The 25,958-nt window shown below is 36.5% G+C and overlaps 2 protein-coding genes across 9 annotated transcripts in view; one reads left to right on the plus strand and one right to left on the minus strand.

Annotated features, from left to right (window-relative positions):
* Positions 1-21,298, minus strand: part of RPAP2 (RNA polymerase II associated protein 2) — a 75,239-nt gene extending 53,941 nt beyond the window's left edge. The window contains exons 1-7 of one of the 4 annotated variants that reach the window (XM_087447529.1): positions 21,211-21,298; positions 20,418-20,463; positions 16,508-16,622; positions 14,947-15,045; positions 14,680-14,745; positions 12,586-12,674; positions 1,158-1,193 (exon numbers count right to left, since the gene is read on the minus strand). In XM_087447529.1, the coding sequence (XP_087303655.1) occupies positions 1,158-1,193; positions 12,586-12,674; positions 14,680-14,745; positions 14,947-15,045; positions 16,508-16,622; positions 20,418-20,463; positions 21,211-21,283 (524 nt within the window). In that variant the 5' untranslated portion in view covers positions 21,284-21,298. Of the gene's footprint in view, positions 1-1,157; positions 1,194-12,585; positions 12,675-14,679; positions 14,746-14,946; positions 15,046-16,507; positions 16,623-20,417; positions 20,464-20,678; positions 21,163-21,210 lie in introns of those variants that run through there. The other 3 variants (XM_014779912.2, XM_087447516.1, XM_087447523.1) reach the window with 3 other exon arrangements.
* Positions 21,299-21,406: 108 nt separating this feature from the next.
* Positions 21,407-25,958, plus strand: part of GLMN (glomulin, FKBP associated protein) — a 38,380-nt gene continuing 33,828 nt past the window's right edge. For 3 of the 5 annotated variants that reach the window (XM_014780155.2, XM_087447547.1, XM_087447552.1), the window contains exons 1-2: positions 22,248-22,363; positions 22,796-22,921. In XM_014780155.2, the coding sequence (XP_014635641.1) occupies positions 22,325-22,363; positions 22,796-22,921 (165 nt within the window). In that variant the 5' untranslated portion in view covers positions 22,248-22,324. Of the gene's footprint in view, positions 21,453-21,553; positions 21,893-22,247; positions 22,364-22,795; positions 22,922-25,958 lie in introns of those variants that run through there. The other 2 variants (XM_087447538.1, XM_087447544.1) reach the window with 2 other exon arrangements.

Consider the following 25,958-nt stretch of genomic DNA (forward strand, 5'->3'; position numbering starts at 1 on the left):
CCCAAAAAGGCTATTAAATTTTTAAAAATGATTAAAAAAAATAAAATAATGCAGCAATAAAAAAAAAAGAAGCATGCTGGGAGGGGAGAGTAAAGAAGAAGAAGAAAAACAGAGTTGAAAATAAGTTTATGGATGGGAATAGAAAAAAGATGACAAGTTTATTCAGTATTAGATATCATTTTTTTTGTGTGTGTGAGGAAGATCAGCCCTGTGCTAACAACCATGCCCATCTTCCTCCACTTTATATGGGACGCCGCCACAGCATGGCTTGCCAAGCGGTGCGTCGGTACACTCCCGGGATCCGAACCGGCGAACTCGGCCACCGCAGCAGAGCGTGCGCACTTAACCGCTTGCGCCACCAGGCCGGCCCCTTACATATCATTTTTTAGTTGGAATCTAGCCTATATAGCCACGGGACTGTCTCTTATATTTGAAGTAAGTAAAATTTCAAAAAAATAAGAACAATTCAACTTTTATAAGTTTCATACTTTTTCTTGGAATTTTAAGGTAATTATATTTTTCAATACTACTTTGAAGCTATAAATTAAAGCTATACATCAATAAATAAGTATCTGTCCCTTGTGCTCAATTCCATGTAACTAAGGTAGTGACTAATAACCAGGAAAATTTATTCTGGGAGATAAAAGGACGTGTTTTGAGAGACGGTCACGGTTGTGCAAGCAACACCATGAGCAGAGTTTAGATAAAAAAAATCACAACTTGGAACTTTTATTAATGCTTTAGACACATTAAAATACTTTAGACACATCAAATAGTTAAATAACTGATACATTAATGTTTTGAAATCCTATAAAAGAAGACTATAAAAACCTTTCAACAAATGTAATTGGCAAAATCTAGTTGACAAAGAAGCACAGTATCTCAGATGGAAGCTGTGTTTGTGTCGTATTTCAACAGGTTCAATTAGACTTCCTTGGTAGGAACAGCTGTACAATAAATCCTATAAATCAAACACATCATCTTACCACCACAAAAGAAAAAGCTGTACAAGGCAAATATTTCTTTCTGGGGGCTAGAATGGGCACTTACATAATGCATCAGCACAGGAAGTCTAAGAGCTCATATCACCTGGTTTACTCTTAATGTTTCTATTAACACGAATATATAGAAGGTAAGTGATACTGATTCAACCATACCTTTGTCCTTCTTGCAGCAGCTGAAAATCAGGGTGCCTGTGACAAAAACATAGACATTGAAAATTGAAGGCAACTGATATGTCAAATACTTTCAAGTGTTTATTATAACTACATTGGATAGAAAATACAATTAAAAGGAAATAATTCATATAAAGTATTTTTAAAGAAAAAAATTAAAGGACAAAGTATTGTGAAACTCATCCACAAGAAATTTGGATTAATCTCTCTCTTATCCAAAATTTACTCATATTTCAGGACTAAGTTCAAATTCCATGAGCCCAATACAGTTTTCCCTTACTAACCTGCTAAAGTAAATCACTCCCTTCTCTAAATTCCAGAGTCATCATTGTCTGCACAATTAATGTATATTAATCATTTACTCCTCTATGACCTAATATACTAGAATTATTATCTAAGTGTCTTACTTTTCATATGTTTAAGTCTGGTTTCTTAACCAGAATACAAGTTCCTGGAGGGCAGAATTATGTACTATAATTCTCTTGTATTTCCTTTATATGGTCAATAAGACTTTTTGCCCTAATTCTTGAGAAAGCAGTTGCATTATAGTATGGATGTGAACTATGTAGATTAGGTAATTTAGTTTAATTCTAAGAACATTTTTGCTATGCAATACCAGATATCACATCTTGCTGGGCATCATGGGAGGAAAAGCTCTTAGAAAGTAAAATATACAGAAGAACAAACAGTAAATAAATCCAAGAGGACAGGAAAACTGTAAAATACTTCTGAAGTGACTCAGAAAAAGTGCCTTCTAAAGACTACAAAACAGATAAAATGAAAGTAAATATACAAAGAAGAACTAAATAAAGGGAGCGATATTCCATGTCCCTCAACAGAAGACTCAATATTGTCAAGAAGTCAGTTCTTCTCAACGTGATCTATAGATTCAATGCAATTAAAATTAAAATCCCAGCAAATTATTTTGTGGATATCGACAAATTGAAGCTAAAATTCTTATGGAAGACGCAAAGACCCAGAATAGCTAACACAGTATTGATGGAGAAGAACAAAGCTGGAGAACTGATACTACCTGATTTTAAGACTTATTACAAAGCTATAGTCATCAAGACAGTGTGGTATTGGTGAAAGAACAGACAAATAGATCATTGGAACAGAACAGAGAGCCCAGAAATAGACCCACATAAAAACAGTCAACTGATCTTTGAGAAAGGAGCAAAGGCAATACAATGGAGAAAAGATAGTCTGTTCAACAAATGGTGTTGGAACGACTGGACATCCACATGCAAAAAGATGAATCTAGACACAGATCTTACACTCTTCACAAAATTTAACTCAAAATGGATCACATACCTAAATGTAAAACACAAAACTATAAAACTCCTAGAAGATAACATAGGAGAAAACCTGGATGACTTTTTAGATATAATACCGAAGGCATGATCCATGAAAGAAAGAACTGATAAGCCAGACTTCATTAAAACTAAAATTTTCTACTCTGCAAAAGAGGGCCAGCCGGTGGCATAGTGGTTAGGTTCTCGCATTCCACTTCAGTGGCCCGGGGTTCACAGTTTCAGATCCCGGGCTCGGACCCACGCACCGCTTGTCAAACTATGCTGTGGCGGCATCCCATACAAAGAAGAGGAAAATTGGCATTGGATGTTAGCTCAAGGCTAATCTTACTCATAAAAAAAAAAAAAAAAAATTTTTCTGCTCTGCAAAAGATACCGTCAAGAGAATAAAAAGACACGCCACAGACAAGGAGAAATATTTGCAAAAGACATATCTGATACAGGACTGTTATCCAAAATATCAAAGAACTCTTAAAAGTCAACAATAAGAAAATTCAATTAAAAAATGGGCCAAAGACCTTAACAGACACTTCACCAAAGATATACAGACAGCAAATAAGCATATGAAAAGATGCTCTACATATGTCATCAGAGAAACGCAAATTAAAACAACTGTGAGATACTACACAACTATTGGAATAGCCAAAATCCAGAACACTGACAACATCAAATGCTGGTGAGGATGTGGAGCAACAGGAACTCTCATTCATTGCTGGTGGAAATGTAAAATGGTACAGCCACTTTGGAAGACAATTAGGTGGTTTATTACAAAACTAAAAATACTCTTACCATATAGTCCAGAAATTGTGCTCCTTGGTATTTACCCAAAGGAAAGGAAAACTTATGTCCACACAAAAACCTGCACATGGATGTTAATAGCAGCTCTATACGTATTTGCCAAAATGTGGAAGCAACCAAGATGTCCTTTAGTAGGTAAATGGATAAATAAACTGTAGTATATCCAGACAATGGGATATTATTCAGCGCTAAAAATAAATGAGCCATTAAACTATGAAAAGACATGGAGGAAACTTAAATGCATATTACTAAGTGAAAGAAGCCATTCTGAAAAGCCTACACACTGTATGATTCCAACTATAGAACATTCTGGAAAAGATAAAACTATGGAGACAGAAAAAAGATCAGGGGTTGTGGAGGAAGAGAGATGAATAGGTGGCACGTAGAGGATTTTTAAGGCTATAAAACTACTCTGTATGATACTGTAATGGTGGGTACAAGTCATTATACATTTGTCCAAACCCATAGAATGTACAACACAAGAGTGAACCCTAATGTAAACCGTAGACTTTGGGTGATCATGATGGGTCAATGTAGGCTCATCAATTGTAACAAAAATAGCATTTGTAGGTGGAATGTTGATAATGGGGGAGGCTATGAACGTGTGGGGGCAGGGGGTAAACAGGAAATTGCTGTACCTTCCTCTCCATTTTGCTGTGAACTTAAAATTGCTCTAAAAAATAAAGTCAATTAATAGAAAAAATAAAGTAAATATAAGGAATTAGGTGTGCACTAAAGAGAGCTATGGCACTAACCACAAATCCCATTTAAAGGGCAAAATAGGACTGCAACAAAGGCCATGATATTGCAGAAAACTTTCAATTAAAAAAAGTCAAGCTAAATGGATAGACGGAACGAGAAGTCATTTGAGTTATGACATTCAAAGGCTACCAGTCAAAAATGTCAGAGTTGCGAGTATTTTTTTTATATAATGAAACATCACAGCATCAATCATACAACTATTGCCTAGGTAACCCACCCATCTTTTGATCAGTCTCAAGCATAGGAGGTACCGCAGGGAATGGGCTCGCTAGCCAATCCTCTCCTTAGTTATGGGAGACACTGCTAACTGATCAAGGCATTCCTCCCCATGAAACTCCTTCTTAGTACCACACACTAGGAGGCATACAGGATAAAACCAATATTGGCCATTCTTGCTCTAGCGATTCCCCAGCAGTTTAAGAATTCCTCAAGACCAATAATAAAAAATTTAGAGGGAAAAGGCAAAATAAGGCAATGGGCAGTGAGTTGCCCGAGAGTAAAAATCTATTTTTTCTTCTTCCTTAGTCCCTCAGCCAATCGAGGTGTATCCTTTCCCAATCATCCAAATTATCATGTTTATCCTACTTCTTCCCACTCACTAAAACTCTAGTCACAGAAGCTACCTCGGTTTGGTGTTGCTCAAAGAAATCAAATGACACTGCTTGGATGGTGACTAGCCTTGACTGCTCCAGCCGGTATTTATAACTCCCATTAGGAGCTTTTTTGAACTAAATAATATGCTAACACTTACGATAGAGTGTTTTTTTGCCTGTTGCCTACTTCCTCCCACTTCCACTTGTAATTCTCACTCTTCCTATCCCACATCCCCGCCCAAATCTTCCCAGCTAAAATTATCAAGGTTTAGTACCATGCAGCTGTCTGGCATTTGGTCCTACACTGGGGTCTGAGTATCACCGTAGGGAAGACAATATACGTGTAGACACAACGATTCTCAATTGGATTCTTACACTAAATGGCTAACCATCATTTGACAAATTCCTCTAAAAACAAAATTCTGAACTATTATATGTACGGGCTATGCTGGGTATGTTAAGTAATACAAAGAATAGGTTCCTTACAATTTAGTAAAAGGAAAATGAATGTTTAAGAGCTTTACAAATATTAATCCTTATAAGAATAATGTAGCTACTACTATCATGCCACATTACAGATAAAAAGACTGAGTACTGAAAGAATAAGCAATTGCTGAAAATCACACAGCTAGTAAGTGGGAAAGCCAGGAATCAAACCCAGACAGCATGGCTCATAAGAACTACACTGTTGCATCATATACTTCAAGAGAGAATGTGATAAGTACCATGAGACATATGAGCTGCTATGGGTAATTAGAGGAGAAAGAAAAACTTCCTGCTGAGCCAAATGAAGAAAAGCTTCAGATTCAGCTGGGCCTATAAAGATCCATGTAGTTTGTATATGAAGGCATTTGAGGCTAATCCTATGGATCTTACTGTGGGTTTTTTCTCTACAAATCTCTCCTTTTTCCTTCCTTTTAGTATGCTTCTATGCTTAAATCCTCTCTCTTAAAAAAGAACCCTCTTCTTCAATCATACAGCTCCACCCCCTTTCACTGTAAGCCTTCTTTAAAGAAGTTTGCACTCATCATTTTCAATTCCATATCTCCTATTCAGTCATCATCAACCCTCTGCCTCCTGGAATCTGTATGCATTACTCTACTGAAATGGCTCTTGCTAAGATCACCAAGTACCAGTGGACTGCAAAATCTAATGGATATTTTTCAGGATTTTTTTGTTCCTTTTAAAGCAGAGGAAAAAGAATCAGTATGAAAGGAGAGCTTGAAAGAGGAAGAAAATAGGAATAAACCATAAAGCAAGGCCTTGGTGAGAGGAGAATGGAATCAGTAACAAAGAGGGCACAATATTAGCAATGAAGAGGCAGAGAAATGAGAGAGCATATGAAGAAAATAATGCTGAAGGAGAGAGATTCTACTAGATGCCCTCAATTGTTAAGCAGTAGATTAAGTAGTAGGTTAAATTATCTACTGTGAGTTGGGTGTTGGGTTCAAAGTTTAAGGAGAGGAGAAAAGGTCTGAATGTACCAGCGAGTCAATGAGAAACAAACAAAAAACATGTGAGCACACAGTTGAGACGAGACTGAATGAACTGGAACAGGGCCAAAACAATGCAAAGAGTGCAGGCTTTGGTGCCAGACAGATCTGGGTTTAAATCCCAAATCTATATATATGAGCCAAGTGTTTTTAGCGGAGTCACTAAACCTCCTTGAGCCTCAGTTCTACCATCCATAAAACAGGTAACAATACTTCCCCAGGGATGTTGTGAGGACTGAATTAAATGAGACAGCTTAAAGTGCTAATTGTCTAATATGAGAACTTTACCCAATAATGTTCAGCAACCTAAGCACAGAAAAAAAGGATGACTGAAGCTTGGGAAGGTAGACACGGTGGAAGGTTAAGGGAGAAAGAATCTGGGATTGTTTGAGGACAATACTGTAACTGCTGACTGTGGCGCTCAAGAAAACAAATTGAATGAGGGTCTGCCAACCTAGAAGAACAGAGCTAAGGTAGAGATAGGAGGTCAAAACGAGGTCACAAAGCACACTCAGGAGTGATGGCTGTAGATGAGATAGAGGTTGTGGTCAGAGACGGGAAATTCTTATTTCAAGATCTTGGAGGCAGAACAGTTCCAATTAAGAATGAGGTCTAACTATGGCTGTATCAAGGGGTAATCAAACTGCAAACATTATTCTAAATCACGAATATGATTTAAGATAGTTTTATGAGAAATCTCTAGCTATACTTGATATTTTTTGAGAAAAAGTCTAAGAATTAAAAGAAAATTTAATCTCTATAGAAGGCAAGGGGAAAATCAGAACGTATTAAGTGCCTACTATATGGTACGTGGATTTTTTTTTAATTGTGGTAAAACATACATAACATAAAATTTACCATTTAAACCATTTTTAGCTACAGTTCAGTGGCATTAAGTATATTCACGTTGTTGTGTAACTATCACCACCATCCATCTCCAGAACTTTCTCATCTTCCCACACTTTCTGCTAGGTAGTTTTATATATTATTTCATTTAATCCTCACATAACTTACAACTTCATTTTTATAAATGAGGAAACTGAAGCTTTGAGAGGTTAACTGACTTCCTAAAATCACTACAGCTAACAGGTAGTAAATCTAGGATTCAAATTTAGGTCTTCAAAGTTCAACCTTTTTCTACAACATGCTGCCTCTAACTAAAGTCAGAAAAAAGACCCAAAAACGTTGTGAAGATACCACCTTCACTTAACTCCTTTCATAGGAACTCAACGTACTTTCTATTTTCCTCTCCTTTGTTTCATTTTTCTGGCTTCAGGTAACTAAAACTGCACTGAATATTGTTTCTAGATGTTTTATGAGTGACCTTAATACTCTCCCTGACTCCCAATCTATAAAATGGAGAATGGTATCTGACATTAAAATAAACTAAATTTGAGTTTACTGAAGTATTAGATGAAAGTTTCAATATAAAAGGTTTTTGCTATGAGCTGTTTTAGAAAGAACGAGGCACCAAGTATGTTACTGTTTCTTTTCCATCCTTTCTTAGATGAAATTCAAAAGCTTTTTTTAAAAAGTGCCATTTCTCTTCACTCTAAAAAGTTTATGTTGCCCTAGAGATAATTCTTAATTTAACTGAGATAAGCTCAATTCAAAAAACAAAAAAAAGTACTCATGTTAAAGAATAAATTCAAGGTGGTTCTCCACAAACATTTTCATATTATTTTCACTAAAGTATAAATTAGATGATTAATTGTAATTTTAGCAAAGTAAATCTACAATTAGAAATAACATGCCAAAATACCTTGTGTATTTATGTATGTACATATGTATATGTGTGTGTGTGTGTATATATCACTTAGAATAGGTTTATTACATATAAACCAACAGAAGCAGCAGGCTACAATTCCCCCGTGGTGGGAATTTTTCAAATATAACTTGAGACATGTTAAAACCTGCTTCAGAAATTTTTTATTCTGTATACCAAACAACAGAGGTGGCTGTTCAGGAAGAGGTTATAGAAGTTGTTCTGCAGAGGTTTTTGGCTTCCGCACCTCTGAGATTATACTATGTTTATTGCCAAAGAAGCATGTGTGAAAATCCCCGACTCTGGGCCACATGATGGCGCTTTTAGCTCTGTCAGCATTAACCATTCACCCCAATTAGATCTTTTAAAAATCATAATCTGATTCTTAACATTTGTCCTTCCTTCTTAGTTTTAACTCCTGATTTTTTTAGGTTACAATTCAAGAAATTTCCCTCCTTCAAAGACTTATCAGAGCCTACAGTCAACCCAACAGGATTTATAAATGCAACTATATGACTACCTAAATGAGCACGCTGTTGCAGAGGAACAAAACTGTATGTGGTCTGTTTCTGGCCACCAAGTGGGTAAAAAATTTCTAACTCACAACATAAGAAGCATCATAATGCGTCATGACCCAGGCAATCTAGGTCAATGTTTTGTCTCTGAAGGGGCATCAGGAGACATTTTGTGAGAAGCACTGCTGCTCTCCACGACATTAAGGGTATACTCCAGATATTTTTTCATACCTTAATAATAAAAATGAGAGACTACAAAACTTCTAAGGCCCTGACTCAAAACCTTGATACAAGTATGGAGCCAGAATTAATAAATTTGCCTAAGTCCTTCTTAAATCAATTTTTTTTTACATTTTTACCAGTGAGACAGTAAACTTATTATGGTATAAAATAATACCTTAAAATTTTAAGGACATTGTAGGTTTTAATATTTTAGAATCTGGTGAATAAATTTATATTAGCTAGCTTTCACAACTAATGTAAGAAAGACCAAACTGAGTCAAATGCAATATTCTATTTCCAAATAGTGTGTAAGATCACAGTGTCCCTAAAGATGTCAACTTCAAATTGTGCTGGACATACTATAAAACATTCCTGTTTTTTCTTCACAATTTAAAAACTTTGATCCAATCCTCTATCAGCCTTCATCTTTTCAGACTGATGAGTTCAAATCATTTAAGTCAGCAACTTTTACTCCAAATTCTTAAATGAGACAGACTTCCCTACAGGTAGTATAAGTTTCCCTAGTCTTATGCTGATAATTTTATTTTTCATTATTTTTATAAATAAGACATTTCCCTATTTAGAAAATGTTCACTATTGTAGCAGTGACTGACTGACTTAGAACTGTAAAACATTAGAGCTAAAGGGAAGTAAGAGGTTAAATGAACTTTCTGCTTTACAAACAAGGAAACTGAGGCTCAGTGTTGATAACACATTTCCCTATAGTAAAATAACAAAACACCTATGCCAGATCTAACAAAACAGTGCTTTTAAAACTGCAGATCAGGATTAACCAATTAAGTGGGTTGCTACCAGCATTTTAAAAAAGGAACAAAGTAGAAAATATCACAAGCTTTTCATGTAGTGAGGATAAATACTGTTTCACAAAACTTCTGTTTCAGTTATATGTATGTGTTGGATCATAATGTAAAATGCATTTATTATAGTGGTCAAAAACTTTGGAAGTCACTGCAATAAAATATCTAATTCTCTGAGTGGACTTATAAATTTATTAATATTTTAAAATTATGATTATTATTAAATAACTATTAATTAATAAATAAAATTATGATGTAATTCATTATTTATTATGATGACTCAATTTAAGCTAATAAAAATCTCTCTCCATTAAATACTAAATGCTGCCACTTAAAAGAAGCCATTTTTCCCCCTTTAAAAGACAGGTTCTGAATGTTATAACCCATACCATATGTGATCAGACTTTCTTTAAAATATCACATTTCTGTAGAGCTTTTATGTGCAATAAAAGACAACTTTCTAAAAGAATACTGAATTCTAGAATTCTGATCATTAGCACACATAAAAATATCAGTCTGTGAAAACACAGTGACCTCTAGTGGATTCATGAAATAAACTGACATAATCCTTGCCCCTAAGAATTTAGAAATTAAGGTAACATTGACACATCCACATATAAAAGATACTTATGATTACACACTGACAAGTATTATACATAAATAAGGGCTATAGTTACACTATGCACAATGCGACAATTGTATATATAAAGATTACTCACTGGTTACTTCCAATCAACTGGTGATTCCAATCAAGTGGAATATGATGAAAGAATCCTTGCCTTGCTCAGAATCTATCACTAGCTTAAGAAATACATTTACTCTTTCTAAGCTTGTTTGATAAAGAGGCTGGATTAAATTATCTCTAAGGACCCTTTCGGTTCTTTAATTATGATCATTTCTTCTTTTATTCATCTCGTACACCAACGTCAGATTAAATTCTGTTCAAAAACATTCGATGGTTCTCTAGTACTTGAGGATATACAAACTTAGTCTTGCCCCTTGTTACCTATCATTATCTTCTAATTTTTCCCAAAACATACTTCTTATTTCAAGTAAGCTAATGTTCTCATTATCTACTTCCAACACGCCAAACCAGTCTGATGAGTTTATTTTCTCATCTCTGCTTATGTTCTCATTATGCAATGCTTTATCCTCACTAACTTACACTACAGGTCCCCATTAGAATACACTCGTGTATATTTGTTTTGCCATCCTGCATACTACACACTTTGAATGTAAATTAAATTGATTAGTTTAGATTAGGAAAACCAAGACCATTTTCATCTTTCTTTTTTAGCGAGGTAGGGAAGGGCATATAGATAAAACAGAATTTCAAGAACCACAAATATAAAGTGACAGGGCTTCATGTTTTGGGAAAAAGTGGTCATGCTGAACACAGGATGGTAAGATTTTAGGAAAAGCTTAGAGAGAAGAACTGTTTTAAATTAGCCAAAGAAAGTACCAATAATTATATTTGAAGAAAACAGAGATGACAGGAAAGGTGGCTTAGTAAATGGTTTGGAAGCAGTTGAAGCAGATAAGAGGATGGGCTAAATGAGAAGGCTAAATTTAAGAAGTAGAGAAGGTATCTTTGGAAGCAAAGTTAAGGATAACTTAAGGAAACATTGATCTTTTTTGTGTGTGTGTGAGGAAGATTAGCCCTGAGCTAACAACTGTTGCCAATCCTCTTCTGTCTGCTGAGGAAGATTGGCCCTGGGCTGACATCTGTGCCCATCTTCCTCTACTTTATATATGGGATGCCTGCCACAGCACGGCTTGATGAGCAGTGCATAGGTCTGTGCCCAGGATCTGAACCTGCAAACCCCAGGCTGCCGAAGCGGAGGGCGCGTACTTAACCACTATGCCACCAGGCCGGCCCCAGGAAACACTGATCTTAACAGTGGGGAATGGGGAATGCAAGATGTTGCTGTCATAGGGCTGAGGAGGCAATGGGCAGCTCTGGTGAAAGAAACATTAAGAAAGGAGAAAAACAGTGATAGTTTAAAAGGTGCTCTTAGCTTCCCAACGTAGCTTGAACAATGCTACAATCTTTTGTCCTCCAAACAAGAAAGTCAGATGGGGTGCAGGAGAAATGATGAACAATTTAGTCTTCATTATGTTTAATTCAATTAACAAAGGCGATAGGGTGGTATGTTTTACATATTCTAAACCACACAAAATTGGAATGGCAGGCAAAGGTGTCTGCCAACAAAGGTACTGTCATCAGTACCACTGACGCTAGTTGAACGTAGTGTCATATTTCCTTGTGAATCAGATAAGACTTTAAGAATTTTTGGGGGGCAAAAATCTTTAGTTAACTTGCATCTGTTTACATTTATGTCATTAAGTTTATTTAGCACGGATCCTAACCATTTTACCACAAATAACAATCCTGTTTTGTTACGATATTCTCTATCAAACACGAATTACTTGGGACATTATCTCATTGATTTAAGCCTTTGGAATTTCTGGACAATATAGTTTAATTACATAACAGTAATTTAATTACATAACAGTCATTTTTGTTACTTGTTTATATTATTATGCCATTTGCCCCTCAATAATAAATTTTCTCTCAAATTCAGCAACTACTAAAATGTTGTAAAGGTTTAAACATTTCCCTAGAGGCAAACCCCAGAAATGTCCAGAAACTTTTTTGCTAAAAAAGACTCTTTAAATTGGCTTTCTTTAAATTTATAAAACATTGTACTGATTTTTAATAAAGACTGAATGAATTAGTAACTTAAACTTTTAAACCTTAGTACACAGTTTCCTAACAACAAAGTGAATTCAGTTGGATCCCAAGATCTAGTATCTTCCGAAAAAATTTAACATATTTATTCTAGGGTTATATTACTAGGATTAATAGAAATAATTGGCATAGCAGGAAGCAAAGTTCAGGTTTTGTGATTAAAACTAAAACAGCAAACAACATTTGTCTGTATTAGTTTTTCTGATTTTAAGTGTAAAATCCTTAATAGCTATGCTTAAAATATAACTATTTGTCCACAACTAAATGTGTGCAATGGTAACAATCTAAAGAAAACTAGACCTACTCCCTGCATATCTCAAAAAGCAGAAAAAAATTATTAGAATATGTGAACAAATGTATACATAATGATTTAAATTACCTTTCTTCTTCTCGAACCCATACTGGAGTTTTAGGAATTTGTGCTTCAAAAAACTTAGATGCTTTATAACAAAAATTGCTGCAAAAACACTGAAAAGAACATTTTAAAACTAGCAAATTATTTTTTTCTTATTGTGAAACACAACTTACATACAGAAGAGAGTACAAAACATAAATATGTAATTCCAAGAAAAAAATGAAAACTCATGAATTTACCACCCAAGGTAAGAAACAACCATATAGTACCTTTCAAGGCTTCTATGCACCCCTCCCCGATGGCATCATTCTCCACATTCCCCAGAGGTAACCACTATCATAAATTTTGTTACTCATTCCCTTGTTTTTCTTTAGTTTTGCTACCTATATAGACATCCCTATAAAACATATCATTCAGTTTTGCTGACTTTTCAACTTTGTCTAAATGGAATCATATTGTTATGTATTCTTGTCTTCTTTTGATCCACATTATATTTTTGAGATTCATTCATGTAGCTGTAGTTTATCCATTTACACTGTATATTATATTCCATTGCTTAAGTATACTACCCTTTTATTTATTAAGGACAATTGAGTTGTTTCTAATTTTTTTGCTATCACTACAATGTTACTATAAACTTTTCTTTTTTTTTCTTTTACAATTTTTAAAATTAAAAAAAATTGTGGTAAAATAGACAAAATTTACCATCTAACCCCCCCCCTTTTTAAGTGTACAGTTCAGTGGCATTAAGTACCTTCTCACTGTTGTGAAACCATCATCATCATCCATCTCCAGAACTCTTTTCATCTTGCAAAACTGAAAGTCTACACCCATTAAACAATAACTCCCCATTTCTGCCTCCTCTGACAACTACCATTCTACTTTCTATTTCTATGAATCTGACTACTCCAGTTACTTCATATAAGTGGAATCATATAATATTTGTCCTTTTGTGCTGGCTTATTTCACTTAACATAATGTCTTCAAAGTTCATCGATATTGTAGCATGTGTCAGAATTTCCTTCCTTTTTAAGGCTGAATAATATTCCATTTATATACCATATTTTCTGTATCCAACTAGACACATTCACATACACTTGTGCACACAGGCAAGAATTTCCTTAGGATATATATACAAAAGAACAGAAAGGCTTGGTCATAAAGAATGTGCAAATTTCAGTTTACTAGATAATTCCAAACAGTTTCTCAAAAAAGTTGTACCAATTTTTATTTGACCAGCAGTATAAAGAGTTACTAATATTGTCAGAGTCTTATAATTTTGCTAATTTGGGGGCTGTGAAAACATAATTCAACATGTTTTTATTTGTCATTTTCCTGATTACAGATAAGGTTGAGCATCTTTTCATATATTCATTAGCCACTGAAGTTTCTTCTGCAAAATTTTTCTTAGGTTCTTCATCTTTTTCTTATAGATTATATATTCTGGTTATGAATCTGTGGTCAGTTATATGTCAGAAATATAACTCTTTTTGATGTGTAGCTTATCTTTTCACTCTTTTTGGAAACTTCTAAGGAGCAAACATTTTTAATTTTAATGTAGAAAAACATCAATTTTTCCTCTATGGCCAATAATTTTCTCTTTATTTAAGAAATTCTCTCTCCTCCAAGTTTATAAAGACATCCTCCCATGTTGTCTTTGAAAAGGTTTGTCTTTTACAGTTAGGTTCTTAATCTGCCTAAAATTGATCTTTGTATGTACACTGAGATAGGGGTCAATTTTAATTTTTTCCATATGGATAACTAATTGTGCCATACTATTTATTGAAAAATCCACCCTTTTTCCACTGATCTACAAAACCCCTGTGGTCCTATATCAAGTGTCCACATATGTGATGAGTTTGTTTTTGGCTCTCTATTCTGTTCCATGATTTATGTGCAAAATTTGTGCCAGTATGCACTAATTTTTAAATGTTCAAATAATAATTAAAGCATAAGCAACCAGGTTTTTTTTAACATCTTGAATGAAGTATTTATAAATGAAAAACTTTTAACGTGGCTATTCTCTAACAGGCAAGATTTTAAACAGTTATTTTTAGAAATTCATTTAGTATAATATTAAAAATTAACTGCCACATTGAAAATAGCCTTTAAACTTACCTTTCTTTCAGTAATATCATAGACTTTATTGGTTTTGGTAGAAATTTTATATTTCTGTTTTGGTACCTAAAAAAAAGAAAGTACAGCTTACAAAAGAATCCAAGTAATAAACATGAACTTTATGTTACAAGATCAAGTCATCTACATATCACATCTTTGGCTAACCCACGTCATTATTTCTTGACCTCAGTTTCACTTCTTTTTCTTTCTACAAAGTATTTTGCTAAATATAAAAATTAAAAGCTTATATTTTGAAAAATTACTTACAATTCCTAGCTTCTTCTGACATAAGGGATAACCACAGAGTTTGATAATAGAACGCTCATCCACGACATCACTGTAGTGAGCAGGAGTAATGAACTTCCCCTGTAATGAAATGAGAGGAGCATTTCCACCCCAGATTATTGGAAAAGTTCATTTATCAGCTCTCTAAGCCTCATCGATCTCATCTGAAAATACAGGGATAACAATAGCATCTATCTCATAGGTTTGATGTTACAGGAGAAAATAAAGGAAAAGCACTTAGAAAAGTGTTCGACACATGGTAAGTACTCAAAAAATGTTCATTATTATTTAAAAAAACACACAAAAAACAAAAAACTTATGCTCCTGTAGACCATGCATCTTTGTAGATTACACAGTTCATGAAATACTTCTGAGGCAGGAGGAAGAAGTGGTGCTATAGTGATTGCTATACCAAAGCAAAATACTGATGGTATATTTTATTTTTTAAAAAGTATTATTCAAAAAATAAACCACATAAAATAAGATATAATTTTACCCATTTTTAAAGCACAATCTTAAAAAACACAGTATATTAAAGGTGTCATTGTGACTCCTGAACAAATTTTTGTACAAAATCTTCCAGCTTCTGAAAAAACTGTACAGGAGAATGTTGAGGTAATAGGTATAAGCTAACACCAAATATTTTTCTTTGACATCTTCAAGTTCAAATAATCTCAACTCTTGAGATTATTTTTGAAGTTTTTCTGTTTTCGCAGGGACTGAAATATTTTTTATTGAGAGTGATACAGGGTATTTGTTTCAAATGAAGCATCTCTGGTTTGTCTTTTTTTTCTTTAGCATCACCATGTATGCAGATTCTGATGCAGTTACCTATATCAATTTAAATACTCTCATATTTATATTCCTCTTGTTTAGAAAAATCTCTGAGCCACACTAAGAATTATCTTTGCAATAGAAGCTCTGAGTTTTAATTTTCTATTTCTTTTTTCTTTTCGGGATTATGAGAATATAATAGAAATTATAATAGAAATTCTATAATAGAAATTATAGAATAATAGAAATTTCCATTCAAAATTTTAATGCAATAAAGCCACTACAGAAAACAAAAAATTTTTTAATGCAGATTATAATTCTCCTGTTATGTGTTAAATCGTAAAGGATCTATATTTCAGGTTTTTAAAGTATCAAAGTTAATGGAATTTAATTAATGGACGTTGAATAATGGAACAAAAATAATAATCTTCTGTTACTAAAATAGGACATTTTGGAATGGAATGGAAAATGATTGGGATTATTAGTGCAAAGTGATGAAAATCAAGTGAGATAAGCAGACTGGTTTAAAAAAACTGCTACTAAGGGGTAAAATATGCACATTATTTTTCATTAGTACATTTTAAAGTCATTATACAACAAGAAATGCATAATGGTTGATTATTTTAAAATGCACCAATTATACAGCCTGTCACCTGCATCTGGTGACTGAAAACAATTTTAAAAATTTCAATAATGCAAGGAAGTTTCACATTGCACAGATTTAAAGATCTTATATACAAAGGCAGTAATCTGTCAACTTAACACATACACACTCCCTTAGGAATTCTTCTGTAATATTCTCTTCTAAAAGCTGTTCAACAATATGTAGAGCTTTTCTCTCAAACTCAATCTTCTTTCTCACAGCCGCTTCTAGTTCTGCTTTTCTAAAATTAAAAAAATATATATTTAAAATTTGAAAGTATTCTACTTGTAAGTTTTATCATGGCCAATTTTCTGTTTTAAAACACATTAACAACTATTTTGCTATTTAAATTAAATGTATATATTTTTAATGCTGTTACTCTTGATCCAATACTTTTCAAAAAGGAAACAAGCTACTTGTTGCACTGTACACATACAAGTTTGCCATAATAACAGGACTACTTGATTTCCAGAGCTCAAAGCACAAGGAAGAACTTAGAGACTCCTAGAGAAAAGAAAATGACGTGAAATCTTTTTGCCAGTAGAGTTTATACTCTATCACTCCTGTGTGTACCTAAAAAAGGAGGTTTTTCCAATAAAATTCTTAGAAATCAGAAGAGATTAAAGAAGAAAAAGATGACTTTGGCTGTTCTTACAAGTAAAAGTTTGTTTCTATGAAGTCTCAAAAGTTAACTGATGGGCCAGTTCGACAGGACAGAGTCATATCTGCAAAGAAGTGTTTACTTACTTTTGTTGTAAAGTCTTATTAAATAAATAATCAATGTCATAACTGATATGACCGTGTGGTTTAGGAAAACAACAATCTTCCTAGGAGGGCTGGTCCTTGTCATGGCACCAGTAGGACTCTGTCAGCCTTTGCGGGCCCCATACACATGGAACATAAAAGCAGAGGCTATCTGATCAAACAATGGCCCTAGGACAGTGGTTCTCAATTCTAGGTGCACATTAGGATTATCCGATGAGACTTTAAAAGAAGATGCCCAGGACCCACCGCAGGCTAATTAAATCAGAATCTCTGAGGATGGGGCCTGGTTACTGGTGTTTTAAAGTGCTACAGATAATCTTAGGGTGCAACAGGGCTGAGCATCACTGCCATAGGACCAAAGATACCAAGTATCTTGGTGACTTATTTGCTCCTTTCCTGTATTGGTTTCTACTTGCCTACCAGAACAACCTTTGCTGGCCTCCAGGACCTTGACTTGGCTCTCATATCTGGACCTAGAATATACTCACCATTTTTCCCACCTTCATTGACTCCCAAGACTTTAAACTCTAATTCCCTGCCTGGAGCAATATGTTTTAAAAAAACAATTTGGAGGACTGACACAGGATTGTCAACTAGGGACAAATAGAGACATTAAAACTAGAAGAAATCTACAACTAACACCTGTTTTCCCACCATTTCATAAAGGCCACTCTTACATCATGGAAGTAAAAAAGACATGAACTCAGATTAATAGGCAGTTCTTTATAGTGAATACATTTAGCTTTATGAAAAACGTTATTTTATTTTTCTCATTTTGCGCCTACCAACAAAAGCTACGTAATGTACTAAGATCCGTACACAATTTGCATTAGGAATTGCTGACTTAAGCTGTTAACTACCTCAGCCTGTAGTAACCACCACACTCCTCTTAACTGATGAATACCTACAGCTGCTTCCCCTGAACAGCCCTGTCTTACTGCTGCCCTCTGGCCCAAATGATGACAGGGAGTGTGGTGCACAGCAGCGGTTCTCAAACTTTTTTGTCTCAGCGCTCCTTTATAGAGCTTTTGCTTACGTAGATTGTATCTGTTGATATTTACCATATTAAGATTGAAAGTGAGAAAATTTTAAAGCATTTATTCGTTCATTTAATAATAATATACCTGTTACATGTTAATATATCTTTTAAAGATTTTATTTATTTTTTGCCCCCAAAGCCCCAGTAGATAGTTGTATGTCACAGCCGCACACCCTTCCAGTTGTTGCATGTGGGACTCGGCCCCAGGATGGACAGAAAAGTGGTGCCTCGATGCGCACCCGGGATCCGAACCCGGGCCGCCAGCATCGCAGCGCGCGCACTTAACCACCAAGCCACAGGGCCGGCCCTAATATATCTTTTAAATAAAAAATTTAGTGTGTAGAATTGTTTTATATTTTTGCAAAGTTCTTTAATTTCTGGCTTAATAGTATTCACTTGGATTGAATGTAGAAGTATTTTTCAGTTGGACTAAATTTATAAAGGATCCCTCCCCTCAACAACTATTTGGTTACCTCCAGGGATTTTAATTGTTTCATCATCCTGGAGGATCTGCTCAAAATACATTTTAGCTTATCTATGTTCCTGGCATTGTAGTGCTCAGAATAAAATATAATCTATTTAGGTTTGTGGTCAGATCAGTGTTGACGAGAGCTGCAAATTACAGTCATTATGAATATTAACTAAACTTTACTCTTGCAATACTTCCTAAAACCAAGTCAGGATAATCATGCTGCTCCACAGGGAAATCCTCTCCAAATGCAGATCTCAAATGTACCCAATTTCTCCAGTTCCAGATGATCATCATCCCTAACATCCTAAAACTTTTTAAATTCTAACGCTTTATTACTTAAAGTTTTCCCATTTGCACTTAGAAAATCTAAGTTTCTCACCATGGCCTACCAGGTACTGTAAGAATGGAACCCTGCCTCTCTAACCTTTTCCTATGCTTTCTTCCCTTGCTCAGAACACTGCACACTACCCTGGGCATCTCTCCTTTCTTTAAACGTCCAAGCTTTTTCTTGTCACTTATACTGCCACCTCTGGCTGGAGGTCTCTCCTCACTATTCTCTGTCTGGTTAATGCCTACTTAGCCTTCAGGTCTCAGCTTAATTATTACTTTCTCAGAGAAGCCTTTCCCTGAAAACTTGCCATCCTCTCTGTCAAACTCCAACTAAACTGGACTCATTATTAGTTCCTCCTCATCACATCAGAGTCTTTTCCTTTATAGCATTTATCACAATTTATAATTATGTATTTATTTGTGATAATTTAATAGGTATTTCTCTGTTCCACTAGACAGGACTGTGTTTATTCTGTTCAAAACCATATCCTCGGGGCCGGCCCTGTGGCTTAGCGGTTAAGTGCGCACGCTCCGCTGCTGGCGGCCCAGGTCCAGATCCCAGGCGTGCACCGACACACCGCTTCTCCGGCCATGCTGAGGCCTCGTCCCACATACAGCAACCAGAAGCACGTGCAACTATGACGTACAACTATCTACTGGGGCTTTGGGGAAAAAAAAAGGAGGAGGATTGGCAATAGATGTTAGCTCAGAGCTGGTCTTCCTCAGCAAAAAGAGGAGGATTAGCATGGATGTTAGCTCAGGGCTGATCTTCCTCACACACACACACACACACACACACACACACACACACACACACACAAAAAACCATATCCTCAGGGCCTAACACAGGTCTAGTCTATCTTAGACTCAGTAAATAATTTTTGAAAGAATGAGTAAATTAAGGTCAAAGCCAATACTTCACAAAATGAGAAATCATAGATATATATTACTTAATCATCCTCATAGACTATTCCTATTCCAGAAACCCTTTGTGACAGGATATAAATCTTGCCTTTTTAGGAGAAGCCAAGAGACCAGCACAGGACAACTTTTTGCTGAAAATATGGACATGATGTAAACAAACAACAGAAAAGGTTTCTTGGTGTCTCTGGCATACAAAGAAAGTAGAAAGTATCTGGAGAGGTGGAAAAGGAGTACCTGGTTAATTCAGGACTGTTTATTCCCATAGACACCTTTCTACAGACACTCGTACCTTCACCAGTGATCTACAAGTGTCTGATTTGGTTTTCTTAAAGCACGGAGTACGGGGATGTAACAGTCTGTGTGAGAACTATAGTGCTTCCCAGATATTCCCCTTCTCTCTCATAAGAATTTTCTCAAGGGTAGCACCCATTATTGTTTTTAAAAATGGTTCAAATAATATAAGATAAACAGATAAGAGAATGCAGTTGTCCAAGTAGTTCTCATACCTTTTGGAGGCATCCTCTTGTTGCAAGGCACTTGTCTGTTTAGTACCTACGATTAAAAAACCCCAAAATCAGTAGGTCAAGTATACACAAACACACTAGGTTACAGGACAGATTCCTGCCCAAATATACTGTAGACCATTTTTTTTTTCTTTTCCACACATTTCATTTCCAATCCTGTGTGTAAATCAAATGAAATGGGAAGGGATCCAATTTGTTTTTGTAAATTAATTAGTTATTCCCGAATTTTTGGTTAAAATGTACCTCTTTCGGGATTGAATTTTGTCTTGAAACACAGTTGCATAGTTAGGCACTCCTGCAAATCTGAGATCTGGCTCCTTTTATGGGCAACCTCTCTCCATCCCCCAAATGTTCGCTCCCAGGGAAAGGGAGGAGTATGACACCTCAGAGAACCGGAGCACCAGATCAGCAGGACATCTGGAAGGAGGACCAGTGCTAGGTTCAAGGCCAGCTGCGCACTGCCCGCTGACGCTGCCATGGTCACTTGCTCACTCTGGCGACTCCAGGCTCCCAGGATCTCTACTGCCCTTTCCCTCAGAGACTGGAGCACAGCCCTTCTGGGGAAAATCGTGGAATACTAGTGGAAAGAGGTGGAGGCGGCCGGAGGTCTTCCCCAGAACGCGCGAGGACGGCGGTGAGAAGCTCTCGGCCTTCTCTGCCCCGAAGACTACCTCCCCCGGCGCAGCCTTTCGGGAGCGCCCCGCGCGCCTGGTCTGGAACTCTGTCGGGGCTCAGTTCTCAGGGTCCAAACGTGGGAAGAGGCCCTTCTTCCTACCTGCGGCGTTTCGGGAGGCGCGGGGACCCCGGGCCTTGGGGCGGGCCGAGGGCAGCCTGGCCGGCTCAGCCATGGGACGCGTCCTCACAGGGTCGGGCCCCGCCTCGGCGTCTTCTCCCGAGGCTCCGCCTCCCTCGCGCAGCGCGGGGCGGGGCCGGCCGCGGCGGGGCGGGGCCCGGAGAGCGACCTGCGCGGCCCCCGGAGGTGGAGGAGGTGGCTGAGAGGGGCGGGAGGGCTGGCCGGTAAGTGGGCGCTCCGGGAGTGCTGGGGGCTCGGGGCTCGCCGGGGGCCGTCAGCCGCGCAGGACTCGGGGCCGCGGACCGACTAGGCCCTGCGAAGTGGTGGGGCCCGAACGTCAAGGCGAGCAGGAATCGGGAGAAATGGCTTCCCTTGGATGCCGCCCGCACGCGCGCTGGCCTTTCATCCGCCCTGGAGCGCGCAGCCGTGAGGACCCCGCCGACCCGCGACCCCACTGCGGGCCTGGGGCTCGGCCTTCCTGCCGGGAGAAACGATGGCCGGTGGCAACGGAACGGTGTTGTCCTGAGGACCGCCGGTTGCCTCGTCTCCGTGCGATATAGTGATTTCACTGACTGGATTGATTATTTTGGGGAGTGCATCTCTTATAGAGAAATGTCTCGGTCACGCTTGGGGTGGAGGGCGTCTGAACTTGCACCCTCTCTGGGTGAGTTTTGTTGCATTGGCGGGACATTAAAACATAAAAAATTCCCTACTGATTTCAGGCCCACCTTTCGGAGATTTTTTCGGAAAAGAAATACTTTTTCTTTTTAAAGTCATTTATATAGTGCATATTTGTGTTGCTTCTTGAGAGTGTCTAGACGATTTTTTTTAAAGTCTATCTTTCAAAACTATGCTCTAGAAAAGTTAAAAGATGCAACAGGAATTTTTTTTAAAATACATTTTTATTTTCTTGGGTTAACATACTAACTTTCAGTAAAAGCATTTCAGCTTTACAAGTTTCCATTTTCTTTATTGTATTTACTAATAATTCATAAGAATGAAACATAACTTATTAATACTTCAGTGTAATATCACTTATAGTTAACAGTGTGTTTTATATTAGTACATTTCAGCCTCAAAACTAGGAAAAACAGGAATGGCTGTGGAGGAACTTCAATCTATAATAAAGAGATGTGTAAGTAATTTTTTCTTTTTGTAAAGTTAAAATACCTTTCAAAATATGGGAAGGGTACAGATTATTTTTATTAACATTTGCAATCACTCAAATCGTTAATCTTCTTTAATCCTTGCTTCTTTTGACCTGTGAAAAAATAGCATGAGGGCAGGAAGGCAGATTGGATTATTTCTCTAAGTGACATACTTGTCTAAATAACCTTTTAAATTGTTGATGCTGATCCTTACCATAGATTTCTTTGGTACAATGGATTTCAAGATCATTCATTAAAATATTTATTAGGCTAATTCTAATTTTCATACATATGCTTGTGTGCAACTTATCTAGAATTTAAACAGATTTCCTTTTTTCAGAGAGTTAAATAAATCAGGTAGTTATTGGATTTTTATTTACCTCAACATGTTTGATTTTTGTTTATTTTGTTTTTGTTAGCAAATCCTAGATGAGCAAGACTTTAAAGAAGAAGATTTTGGCCTATTTCAGTTAGCAGGCCAAAGATGCTTAGATGAAGGGCACATAGACCAGCTATTAGAAATTATTCAAAATGAAAAGAATAAGGTAAGTACAATCTTTGTGTGTACTTTTCAGTCTTTACTAGGAGAGAATAGCCACATGATACTATTATTCATCCATTCATTTTTTTCATCAAACATTTAAGAATCAACTTAAATTTCCACAGTAGGAAACTGTGGGAAACAAAAAAGGAATTAGGACTATTCATATGCTTTAAGGTACTTACACTCTGGTGGAAGAGATAAACATGTAAACAGCTAGGAAGAAGGAGGCAGAATAAACAGATGCTTTATGTCTGTTAACTCATTTAGCCTCTCCAGAGTAAGTGCTATAGTTGAAATATAAGTAAAGTGCTTTAGAAGAAGAGGGATTACTTCTGGTTTGGGGATCAAAAGTGGCATTTGAATCATTAATTTACATTGAGAAATATAAGTATCAGGCAGGCTAGATACTCATTTTTGGTGATCAGCACATTCTCTTCCTCCAGCCAGATGAATATAGAAAACCAAATATTAAGTATTAGGTGCCTAGAATCAGAATATGGGGAGAGCTGGATGACCTTACTAGCCATTATCGTCCAGCTATGATTGTCTGAGAAGTCATTCTCCACAATGGGAAAGGATCTTTTTGGGATCAGGAACAGCTAGGACACAGTGTTGGCAATACTGCCAAATTTTGTGTCTTTGGACTCCCCTTCTTATACAAGGGAAGATCATCTTCTTTCCAGGAACATACTCTTTCTTCATTTATAGTATTATTTATTTATACAGGAGTTTTTTTTGTTGATACCACAATCTGGTCATGCTGGCCCGTGATTATATCTAGGGCTCCTTGATTGTATTTGGGAGGTTCCTAAAACTTTTGAATCACACATTGTTGTAGAATCTTTTAGTCAATAGTTCAAAGAGCTTATCTCTTTTTTATTTAAAAAAGATTTTAAAAATTAAAAAAATTTTTGAAAAAATAGAACATTTTATTTAATACATTTGTTTTTGATATGTGTTTATGGTACCTTTGTAGCCCAAAATAAAGTAAATTTAATATTTTCTTTAACTCCTTAATTTTTCCCAATTGTGTTCTCAGAGGATAACCTTTGAGAGTACCTTACTTTTAGCTAATAATAATAAAATTAATAATAGCTAATATTTATTGAGTATTTACTATGTGCCAGATGCTGTCTTAAGTGCTTTACATGTGTTAGGTCATTTAGCCTTTCCAGAATCCCATAAGATAGGTACTACTATTAAATTCATTTTGTAGATAAGGAAACAGTCACTGAAAGATAAGTGACTTGCCCAAAAGTAACTCAGCTTTTATGTGACATCCAGGATTCAGACCTACGAAGGCTGGTTTCAAAGCTCGTAACCAGTCTGTTCTGCCTCTCGTCCGTGTAGCACTCGCAGGGAAGTTTTAGAGTAGAACAGAGGGAACTAGTTGATTGTGGGGTGAGACAGAGTGAGGCATCAAAGATGACTGGGTTTCTAGCCTCTGAGAGGATAATATATTGTGTACCGAACAGAAAAAGGCAACCTAAGAAGAAGAGCAAGTTTCCTGAAGGAGGACAAATAAGTGTATTTTGGAAATATTGAGTTTAAGAGGCAGCAGGCAGTTAAAAAGTAATGTTTGGAGCCCAGAAGGGAAATAGGAGATTAAGATGTAGATTTGTGCATGATTATTAGAGATTAGATGATTGTGATAGATTTAAGGATAGTGAAGCTTAGTCTTAATAGCTTGAGAATTACCTTTGTAACGTGTGGTCTGCTAAATTCAAAGGTTCAAAAATTGATAAGACAGTGTTTAAAACTGACTGCAACCTTGGTCCAGCCCCGGCGGCGAAGTGGTTAAGTTCAGCATGCTCCACTTTGGTTGCCCGGGTTCGGTTCCTGGGTGCAGACCTACACCACTCTGTTAGCGGCCATGCTGTGCTGGCGGCCCACATACTAAAAAATAGAGGAAGATTGGCATGGATGTTAGCTCAGGGCAGATCTTCCTCGGCAACAACAACAAAAAGAAACAAAAACTGACTGCAACCTAATTTTCTTGCCAGGTGACACAATTAAGATTTACTATTAATATGCTTTTTTTTTTTCTTTTTTTGGTGAGGAAGATTCGTGCTGAACTAACATCCTTTTCCAATCTTCCTCTTGCTGCCTGAGGAAGATTAGCCCTGAGCTAACATCTGTGCCAATCTTCCTCTGTTTTGTATGTGGGTCGCCACCTCAGCATGGCTGATGAGTGGTGTAGGTCTGTGCCTGGGATCCGAACCCATGGACCCAGGCTGCCAAAGCAGAGTGCAGCGAACTTAACCACTATGCCATGGGGCCAGCCCTATTAATCTGCTTTGTGTTAAATGTTTTTTTAAAAAAGCCATATGAATAGTAGTTTGTCCTAAGATACTATAGTGCAAGGGTTCTCAAGATGGCATTATTGATATTTTGTAGCAATACCTCCCCACCCCCAGTAATGACAATCAAAAATGTCTCCAGACATTGCCAAATGTCCCCTGGTAGGTTGGGTACAAAATTGCCCCCACTGAAAACCACTGGTGTAGTGGGAAAAGCATGGGCTTTGGAGCTGGACAGGCTTCTATGCAAATCCGGGCTCTGCCACATTTTACTTGTTGGACATTGGGCATCTCGGTAATCTCTAAACTTCAGCATTCTCATCGGTCAACTGGGGAGAACAGTCTTCCCCTGTAGGGTTGTAAGTATTAAACTAAACAAGGTTTAGCTGATGGATAGTAAGTGTTTATTCCCCTTCCTCATGACTATTCACTATTTAAATAATGAGAGGGTACCTTGCAGCTGAGATTATATTTGTAAAATATTTTATCAAAATTCTTTTTCAGCTCAAATATGCAAAATCTTATTCAAATCTAGAATTTCTCTTATAGTTAATTATTCTCAGAGAATCATTTATAGGGTAGAAGTAGACCTATGGAAAGGGAAAGAAGTACTTAGTTGGAAAAGTAGAGTCTCACAGTAAGTTTTAAAAAGCGAATATAGGCTTATTTAATAAGTAATCATGGAATAAATATTTAGTAATTTGGAAAAAAATTAATAACCACATAACATAAATTCCT

The sequence above is a fragment of the Ceratotherium simum genome, chromosome 2, assembly GCF_057802395.1.
Source record: "Ceratotherium simum simum isolate JZ-2026a chromosome 2, ASM5780239v1, whole genome shotgun sequence".
Lineage (NCBI taxonomy): Eukaryota > Metazoa > Chordata > Mammalia > Perissodactyla > Rhinocerotidae > Ceratotherium > Ceratotherium simum.